Below are 10,749 nucleotides of genomic sequence, written 5' to 3'. Positions count from 1 at the left end.
TTTAGTTGCATGAATCCCAGTCCAGGCCTCTTTTCACCTCACCCTGCCTCCTATTATTCATAAGACACAAGAATTTCTCAAGTTCTTGAAAGTGGTTGGGAAGTTTGTTCTCTTAGGTATTTCAAAAATTTCTCCTTCAAATTGTATTTGCACTGTGTGAAGTAGGGGTTAGCATAGCTGAATTTAATAAAAAGCATCCTTCCAGGTATGTTAACCCTCATTGCTCTCTGTTGTCAGAAGTTCATCTCCATTGACCTAGAATCCTAGCTGAAAACGGCCAGCACATGCAGAGGGCCACCAAGGCAGGTCATATTTTCCATAACGTCCAGCTACCTGCTCAATGTAGCAGACCTTCCCAACTTTGGAAACAGAAAATGAATTTTCCAGGATGTGAGGCTGTGTTCCTGCTTTACCTTGTGCTTGTTTTAATGTTTCATATCCTCTTTTCAATCTGGCCTGATTCTCTGACGAGAAGACAAAGCAGAGACTCAGGGAAGCAAACCAGGTACTTCAGTGATTGGTTTCCCGTCCCAGTTCCCAACAAACCCTGCAGTCACATGCTTCCAAGGGAACATTCCTCCCTGCCCCAACCCACAGCAATCACCCTCTTCTCTCAACAAGGTATTGCATTTCCAGTTCTTACACTTGCTCTCGCGTGGACTATAAACTGGCACATGTCGCTCCCTGGTTTCCATGTGTTCAGGAATCACATGGACCTGGGTTCCAGTCCTAACCCTGCAACTAGCTGGCTATGTGACTTTGGAAAGTGACTTCACCTTTCTGAAACTCAGTTACTTCATTTGTTAGATGAATACAATTTTGCTACCTACCTCTTAAGACTGTCAAGGTCACACAATGCCTAAAAGGTGCCTAAAGTGAAAGAAGTGAAAGTGTTAGTCACTCAGTCCTGTCTGACTCTTTGCAACCCCATGGACTGTGTAGCCTGCCAGGCTCCTTTGTTCATGAAGTTTGCCAGGCAAGGATACTGGAGCTGAGTTGCCATTCCCTTCTCCAGGGGATCTTCCCAAACCAGGGATTGAACCTGGGTCTCCTACATGGCAGGTGGATTCTTTAGCATCTGAGCCACCAGGGAAGCCCCCAAAAGTATCTAACACAGTCCCTAATATTTAGTAAGATTTCATAGAAGATTTCTATATAGTATTATTAATAGTATGCTCCAGAATTCAGAGACTAAAACCTATATTTTTCCCCTGCTACATACAGTAGTTGTAAATACCCCCTGACTGATACTGGCCTAGGCTTCTTTAGGCAGTAGGTACATCAGAAACATTCTCAGCATCGTGTAAGGACAGTTCCTATTTCCCAGCTCCCTATTCCCCAGATTCCCTCTTCCAATAATGATCTCATCAAGGAGGCCCACCCTGGCCTGCCACTTTGCACACCTGTCAGCTCGCATCTCAGGATAAGGTTCTCATTTGACAGACTTCGAGAACTTGCTGTCCAGGCAAAGACAACTTTATGACGATGAATCCAACACAAACCTTATGTAACCAACCTGTCAGCAAACAGAGGGACAGAGAGACACTGACAAATGCCTGCCTCCACAAAGAAACAAAGCAGAACAAAAGGAGATAGAAAGCAAGGAACTGAGATAGGCTTAAAATGCTTTTGCTTGTCCAAACTCTTAAAACAGATCAATGTTCTTATATTTAAAGTATTTCTAAATGAACATGAATTAGGCTAAACTCCATTTTAGCTGGGCCTTTATGAACTAACATTCATAGCAGAGTGTTTAACTGAAATTACATTGTTTGCTCCTCTAGTCAAACAAGGATATATATAACATTGTTTATTAATAATATTTACTGTCCGTGGGACTTACAAATGATGATAGAAAAGTTTCCACCTTTTTTTTCCTTCTAAATAAGACTATGGAAATTTCTACCTGGAGTGGCTTGAAATCCCTTCAGGTCATAAAGAGTCAAGGAATCTTCCAATTTCCCTAAATGCTGAGGATATCCTAGTGAACACTTGCTGAGAAAAAGGAATAATTCTTTTCACTTGTCCCTATTGCAGATTATTTGTGTACTGCCTGTGTTCTTTATCAAGGACTCAAAAGAAATAAAAACATCTGCTTAAATGAATTTGTTAATGTGACAGCCCCAGGGAAAAGATTCCACGATTGAGTGTGAGGGCAGAATTCAATAACAATGTAGTGGAGAGAATACGCCAGTTCATGGTATGACAGCCGTGTTCCCTGGCTTTAGCTCTGACTCTCATATCCTTGGCTTCTTACCTTGGGCAGGTCATCCCCCCTTGCAGGCTTTCAGTCTCTTTGGATGTCAAATGCTTTTTATGCTTTCTCTTCCAAGTCCAAGATCCCATGAGGCTATGAGGAGTGTGAAGATTAACTGGAGAAGCTGCCTGCATCTCTGAGTGCAGGGGCCAGAGCAGAAGAAGAATGTGATAATAGGTATGAAAGCCCTTGGAGAAAGAGCAGAAGTGCTGAATGGCACACACTCTCCAAAGCCTGATGGCATGTTCTAGAAACACAGGCAGCTAACTTTCTCTTGAGATGTCAGGGCTCGCCTGGAAACACCCCATCACTGAGCTGATGAGAAGCAGAGGAGACTAATGCTTTTTTTGCTTGGGCACCCTGGCTGGGATAGAAGAGAAGAAAGAAATAGAGTGAGCTTTGTAAGTGAGTGAAATGGCAACGAACCCTGCAGGCTGAACCTCTCCTGGCTGGCGCTGCCAAGGAGGACGATCCACTCCGTCAAACCTGGGCCAAGCTCTGGCTCAAACACACAGGCAAAAATAGAAAGGGGGTGGGAAAAGAAATGTGTTTACTTTCATGATTTTCCCTTACGTCCCTCTTAACACTATTATAATCTCTCCACAAACAGGCAGTAATGGCTCAGAGTCCTCACCTTCATTGATAAACCCTCCCAAACAATTCACGTCTCACAGTCAGTCTGTGGGCAGCTGGTGAATAAGCTTGGAAGGCAGTGTGATGAAGTAGAACACTGGCCCAGGGTCTGTCACTAACTGAGAAAACTGAAAAATGCCTCTCTGGTGCTCTGCAAAATAAAGTGGTTATAATAGGTAGAATCTAAACATCTGCTTAGAGTTTTGAAGTTTATAACTGGTTCTCAACCAGGGACAATTTCATCCCTCAAGGTAGGGGTATCTGGCAGTGACTGGAGAACATTTCTGGTTGTCACAGCTCAGGGGATGCTCCTGGCATCTCATGGGTAGAGACCAGGGCTGCTGCTGAACATCTGACAATGTGGAGGACAGTCTTCCACAGTGGAGAATTATCTGGCTGAAAATGTTAAAAGTACGAGGTTGAGAAATCTTGATTTGTCCTGAAGTGACTAGAGTCACAGGGAGAGGGGGCAAAGAAGGACAGCAGTTCAAAAGGAGGAGGGTTCAACCCTGTTTCTAGATCATGAGGTATTCACCAGTGACATGTTTTCCAGCTTTTCTCCCTATAACCCATGACTTTTTCATTTCCCTTGGAATTTCAGGGCTATGTTTGAGCAGCTTTTTCACAAGAGCTTCCTTATCCTCAAAATGCCAAGCCCTGATGCAGTATGATCTCTACTATAAGAAAAGACAAGGATAAAAATATAAGCAGCTGCAAAGCAAGTAGAACTGGAAGGTGGGCAGCAGAGGCACATGGAGGCACACAACAGATGCCCATAACTCCAGTTCTATGAGTCAGTGTTTCTGATGTTACAACACAGGAATAATGCTCGTAGGAAGAGCAAGATGAGCTGTGCTGGGTGAGCACACGGCGAAAGAACCGATGTGGGAGCAGCAGCGTTAGAAGAGACGCAGGTTTGCAGCGGCAGATTCAAAGGCAAACGAAAGGGTTAAGCAATCGGTGCGTGTCATTCCACATTAAGTCACTGGGCAGTTATTGCAAATAGTTACCTGCAGTTTCCAGTGGGGGAGGCAAGCACACTCCAGTCAAGGGGTTTTGGAGAAACAGGTGCAATGAAGTCATGGTCAAACAATTTATTTACTGTAAACTTTAGACTTTGCTCAGAAAAACAACCAAAGCTGCCCCTCAAGTCCCTGCCTACAACACCCCGTTTGAGCAAATAAGAGGGGCGAGGAGAGTCCATGTTCACAGCGAAAGGTCCGAGAGACTCAATATCTTCCAGTCCAAGGGTGCAGGAAGGAAGGTCTCCTTCAGATACAAATTACCAGCAGCAATATATTACCCCTAATACTTGATCAATGAGGTAGATATGCAGGAAAAGTCATCAAAACATAGCAGCCCCAGGTTCTTTGAGACTGAAGCCCTTCAGACATAAACTTAACGAGTTCCAGGCAAAGAGGAACTGAACTGTACAAGAAACAGTTACTCAAATATATTTTGTCACAACTTAAAAAAATAAAAAATAAAAAGGCAGAAGGATATGTTTCCTCCTGCACATCTCTGTACAACTTTATTCTAAATTTATTACACTCAAGTTAAATAGTCTGTTTAGTGTTTTGTTGCAGGGAACCGGGGAGAAGGGGTGTCTTAAAAAGTAGAAAAACCTGCATTACAGCAGTGAGTCATTTGTACTACAATTCCTCCCTTGTGAATCAGTGCTATCACTGGGCACAGTACCTTGCTGGTTCACAAAGTTTTCGGTGCCTGGGGGGTCTTCACACAGCAGTTCACTGTCTTTCTCCTCCCCCAGGTGATATCCACTCTGTTCCCCCGTGTAGTCAGTCCTGTCATTGCTGGTGCTGGAGCAGCCATTCCCATAGGCCTTCAATGAAGACCTGCGCAGGCAGAGAAGCTCCTGGAAGGCAATCCTGAAATCTGGGCTCCGGCAGTAGATAAGGGGATTGAAAGCGGAGTTGATGTAGCCCAACCAGTTTAGAAGGATGTAAATTTCCTTAGGGATGAGGTTATCCTGGATCACGTGCACAATGTTGACAATGAAGAAGGGCAGCCAGCATAGGGTGAAAGTGCCCATGATAATGCCTAAAGTCTTGAGGGCTTTGTGTTCCTTCAAGTAGAACTTGGATGTCCTGCGTTGTCCTAGACCGCTCCGCCCATCCTGCTCCACTTGACTGACGTTTTGGGCATGGAAGCGGCCCTCAGATTTGTCGATCTTCTGGAGCTGCCTTTTGGCTACCTGGAACACCCTGGAGTAGACAAAGACCATGACCACCAGGGGAAGGTAGAAGGACACAATGGAGGAGGCAATGGCATAGGGTTGGTTCGTGAAGAAGTCACAGCAGGTTTCCTTAGCATAGCACTTGATAGCTTCCTTGTGGCTGGCCCGGTACCAGTGCATCTGAATGGGTAAGAAAGAGGTAAGGCCAGACACGATCCACACCATCAAAATGACCACCCGGGCCTTATTCTTGGTCAGCAGGCACTGATACTTGAAGGGTGACGTGATGGCAAAGTAGCGATCCACAGCGATCACGCACAGGGTCTCAATGCTGGCCGTGACGCACAACACGTCAATGGAAGTCCAAAACTCACACCAGAAGTTGCCAAAAGTCCACATTTTCATGAGGATGTGGCAGGCCCCAAAGGGCACCACTGCCAGGCCCATGACCAGGTCAGCACAGGCCAGGGAGGTGATGAAGTAGTTGGTGACCGTCTGCAGACGCTCAAACTTGGCAATGGCTGTGATGACTAGCACGTTTCCAAACACGATGGCCAGGACAATAAGCGACATGAGGATGCCCATGCCCACCACCCAGGCCTCGTCCCGTTCCAGCGTGCCGTCTTGGTCCGGCGCGTGGCTTGCGTTGGGCGCCAGCAAAAAGACGCTGCGGTTCCCGGGCTGCCCCATGGCGCGCAGGCTGGCAGGTGAGCGCACAGGCTGCCGGCGCACCAGCCGCCCTCAGCGAGCGGACCTCCGGCGGGGCGCTGCGGGCAGCAAGCGAGCACCTGGAAGACTCATTCAGCGGCCGTGGGTGGGTGCGGGTGTGGTAGGGGTGCGTGGTGCACTCAGCTCCGGGGGTACTCTGGACTCGCAGTGCCGGGCAGTTTCAGCCAGTTCCAGCTTGCGCTCTGGAGAAGCCGTCTCTGAGTGCGCGCTGTCCGTTATGTGACCAGGACTTTAGGGGAACTGCCCTCCCCGTGACGTGCTAGAACTTTCAACCAATAGAACGCGGGAAGCCCCAAAGGGGCGAGGCCCACGCCCTCTCCCGCCCCTTCCCTCCCCTCTCCTGCCTGCTCCTGGGGCTGGCCCGGGCGGGACCCAGCTGCTCTAGCAGGGCGGGTCGGCCACCATTCCCTCGGGGCTCCCTCGGCTGGCCCCGGAGGCTGAAGCCGGCTCTAGCGAGCTTACCAGCCAGCTAGAAGGTGCCGGTTCTTTGGTGGGCGCTACCTGTCTGCCTGGGGCGGCTGTGCGGCTTGAGGTCTCAGGGCAGATGGCAATACTCCGGCACTTCCTCGCATTAGATGAGCGTGCCCACCGAGACACGCACAGGCAGGCACATTGTACCCCGACATACATGCTCAGACTTATACGGAACCACAGCCACAGACACTCAGACACACCCATCCAGCGCACCAACGAGTGCTCAGGCACAGAAGCCGACTGGCACAATCACCCCTGTCCAGCACGATCGACATGGCCAGGAGCAAACCAGGAGCACCCAGAAGCATAAAGACACCGACATACAGACAAAAAGAAGTAAACAAACGGCATACAAACGCCCACTTGGAGGCAAGCAGTGTGCCACAGAGAAGGACTTCCCCATCCGGATATTCCAAACTCTTTACCCTTGCCCCCTGGACATCCCCCCCATCTTCCCCAATACACAGGTCTCATGGCATATTCCCTTTCAGACATTTGGCAAGACCACAGGTGGTGACTTTAACAGCAGCCAACTTCCTCAGCATGCTTGCTGTCCAGTACTTTTGGTGCCCTCCTTGGAAATTTGCAGGGATTGAGACCTAATTTTACTCTTGGGATTTCATTTGGAGCTGGGGTATACGTGTATGTGCTTGGGGATAGGAAGAGAAGGTTGTATGCTTTAATTCTTAATTCTAGGGAGTGTGGCATTGTTCCTTCCTTATCTGTTAAAATGAGAATATGTTGAAAATGAAATAATTTTCAAGTTCAACTTCTTCAATAATCCCTTTGCAACGAGAAAAATCTTCTGTTGGGTAGTTTGTTGATCTGTTGGGCTGAGCCGTATGAAATTGCCACTTTTCTGTAGTATCTGACTTTAAATAGATGACAATTTCATATGGCTCAGATTATAAGAAGGTGTTAACATTAAGAAATGTTTTGAAACCACAGAAAGCAAAAGATAACTTCTCTTAAAAAAACTAGAGTCTTTGTCCATGAAATACTATCCATTGCATCTGGCATATGAATTTACTGTTTAAAAAATTAATTGTCAGGGTTTGATTTCACATGTATCATTTGTGTCTTTGAAAAATGGAAAGTATTTCATGCAGTGTAACTGAACATATTTTCTAGATTACATAATAACATAACAATGGCTAACATTTATGGAACGTTCTGCTATGTGCTTTTCATGCATTATTCCATTTAATCCTTCCCACAGTCCCATGGTGTGTGTTGTTAGGGTGGGGTAGGGTATAACTATTTTTAGCTTAATTCACAAAGGGGTCTCAAAGAAGAAAATAACTTGCCCATGGGCACAAGACCAGGCAGTGCCAAAAGCAGGAGCTGAACCCAGTCCTGTTTGACTCTAAAATCCATCTTTTAATCCTTTCAATGTACTGTGTCACCACAGTGCAGAAAGGAATAGAGGATGGGGAAGAAGGACCGCAACTGGAATTGGAATACCAGGTTTCAAATTCTCATCTTAGAACTTTCTAGCTTATATTCCTTAGGCAAATAAAAAATGTGGAGTCTAATTTCCTCCGTATCTAAATGAGGAATAAAGTCACTTCCATTGTGCTGAATGAGAATCAGATGATATAATGACAAAGGTAATTATGATTTGCACTTAATAAATGCCACACAAATGAAGGTTATACATAAATTTATATAAATTACTTAGTAGTTTAGAAGATATTGTTAGTATTCTCTAATAGAACACTAAAATGCTTTAGGACAAAAGCAACATGGACATTTACACAAGAAGTATAACTCAGAAACAAAATTTAAACTACATGCTCTTTTTAACTTTCCTCACTAGCAGAAATTGTTTTTGCATGACAGATGCCTTAAAATAACAAATATTTCCCATAAAAGCCACACATATTAATTAAGAATCTATTATGTTCGCATAGTTTTCAAAATATACCCATCCCATATTTGTGTTTTCCAAAATTGGCTCTGGTATGATGCATTTTAGGAAGAGGCAGTGTGCATTATGCAATTATGCAATATTTCTTTAAATATATATCTACCCCAAATTGTGAAACTGAGCCATTTAAAGCCTCCTTCCTGTTTGTGAAGCTATGAAGTAAATAAGCATATTGTTTAACCGTCTTATAACAATAAAAGAACAAAGAAAGCCCTTATAGGGCAAACATTAATTGATCATTTAGATATACACGTAAATCACTTAAAATTTTAATGTTGATTATTTTGGGAAGCACCTTTTAAAAAAACCCACAAACACTAAATCCAGAAGGGAGGCTGCTTATGTCAACAAAGTTCCAGGCCTTTTCCTCATCAGCTTTGCCAAATGGGCAACCCTCTCTCAATCTCTTCCCCTTTCTTTTTCTTGTATCACTGTGGCTGATAGAAATTTCAAACTGTCTTCATGCCAGGAGTCTTTTACCTGACCTCCCTTTTAGAATTATAAGATTAAAGACAGTTAAAATGGAAAAGAGTTTAATAGATCACTTATTCTCTCCACGCTTCCAGTTTGAAAATTAGGAAAGTGTCTGGTCGAAGGTGGCACGGAAGATTGGGAGTCCAGGTCTGTTCCTGGTCTCACATGTTTTCACTGCCCAACATTGTAGCTTCATTTCCCAGTGGAGGAGTGTGACTAGCACTGCTTACTGGGCTTGTGGTCTTAGAGAGTTAAGGTTTTAGTTGAACTGGAAAGTTCTAAATGTACCTTTGTTAGATGTAAGGAAAAGCAGGCTCTTTTATGGTGATTGATAGTGTCTAACTACGTATTTTGTCAATCCCTTAAGACTCTGATTTGTCGTTTCCTGCCTGCCAAACAGGAAAAAAAGTCACAGTTTGATTTACCAAACAAATGTTTAAAGAGGAGTAAGGCTCTGTGAGCCAAGGAATGCTCTCACATGAATATCTGGATGCTTTAGGAAAATCTTAGACTGGTCTTGGCTTAGGCAAGATTATTTCCATTTTTTAAAACACTTATTTTTGTTGTTGAGGTGTAATTGATATATAACACATCAGTTTCAAGTGTACAATGTAATGATTCAGTAGTTGTATTCATTGTGAAGTAATCACCTTAGTAAGTCTTGTTACCATCCATCAACATGCATTAAGAGTTAACTTTTAGGATTTGTTCTCTTGGCAACTTTCAAGTATGCTCTACAGTATTACGGACTGCAGTCACCATGCTGTACGTTACATCCCCATGACTTATTTATTTTATAATTAGAAGTGTGTACCTCTTGACCCCCTTCACCTGTTTTACCCTCTCCCTATCACCCTTCCCCTCTGGCAAACACCATTTGGTTCTCTGTATCTATGACTTCTGCTTTGTTTTCTTTTGTTGTTCACTTGTATTATTTTTTAGATTTCACATCCAAATGAAATCATATGCGTTTGTCTTTCTTTGTCTGACATTTCATTTAGCATCATTCCCTTAAGCTTCATCCATGTAATTGTAAATGGCAAGATTTCATTCTTTTTTATGATGTAGTGGTATTCCATTTATGTGTGTGCATCAGATCTCCTTTATCTACTCATCTATCAGTGTGTATTTATGTTGCTTCCTTATCTTGGCTATTGTAAATAATGCTGTAGAGAACATGGGGGTACATACATCTTTTTGATTTAGTGTTTTTGTTTTCTACAGATAGACACCGAGAAGTGGAATAATTGCATCATATGTTAGATCTACTTTTAATTTTTTGAGGAACTCAACCCCATACTGTTTTTCATAGTGGTTGCACAAATTTACATTTCCTCCAACAGTGCGTGAGAGTTCCCTTTGGTCCACATCCTTACCAATGCTTTTTTTTTTTTGGTAATGGCTATTCTAACTGATGTTAGGTGATAGCTCATTGTGGTTTTGATTTGCCTTTCCCTAATGATTAGTGATGTTGAGCTTCTTTTCGTATGTCTGTTGACTATCTGTATGCTTTCTTTAGAAAAATGTATATTCAGATCCTCTGCTCATTTTTTGAAATCAAATTGTTTGCTTGTTTACTATTGAATTTTGTGAGTTTTTAAAATATATTTGGATATTAATCTCTTATCAGATATGTGATTTGAAAATATTTTCTCCCATTCAGTAGGTTGCCTTTCCATTTTGTTGATTGTTTCATTTGCTGTGCAGAAGCTTTTTAGTTTGATGTAGTCCCACTTGTTTGGTTTTCATTTTATTGCCTCTCTTTTGAATTCAGATTCACAGATTTTTTGCCAAGATCACTGTCAAGTAGCTTACCACTTATGTTTTCTTCTAGGAGGTTTATACAAAGTGGATACAGAAGGAATGTACTTTAACCTAATCAAGGTCACATATGACAAGCTTACAACAAACATACTACATGGTGAAAGGTTGAAAGTTCTTCCTCTAAAATCAGGGACAAGATGACAAAGATGTCCATTCTTTGGGTAATATGGTCATTTTAATGATATGAATTCTTCCACTCCATGAGCACAGAATATTTTTCCATTTCTTTGT

At 43.4% G+C, this 10,749-nt stretch overlaps 1 protein-coding gene across 1 annotated transcript; it reads right to left on the bottom strand.

Annotated features, from left to right (window-relative positions):
- Positions 1-4,520: 4,520 nt before the first annotated feature.
- On the bottom strand, positions 4,521-5,777 carry ADRB2 (adrenoceptor beta 2). The gene is given in 1 exon segment (NM_001130154.1): positions 4,521-5,777. A coding segment is annotated over 1 exon segment (1,257 nt).
- Between the last annotated feature and the right edge of the window lie 4,972 nt (positions 5,778-10,749).

This window comes from Ovis aries, chromosome 5, assembly GCF_016772045.2.
Source record: "Ovis aries strain OAR_USU_Benz2616 breed Rambouillet chromosome 5, ARS-UI_Ramb_v3.0, whole genome shotgun sequence".
NCBI classification, from domain to species: Eukaryota; Metazoa; Chordata; class Mammalia; order Artiodactyla; family Bovidae; genus Ovis; species Ovis aries.
This window is presented reverse-complemented; position numbering and strand designations above follow the sequence as displayed.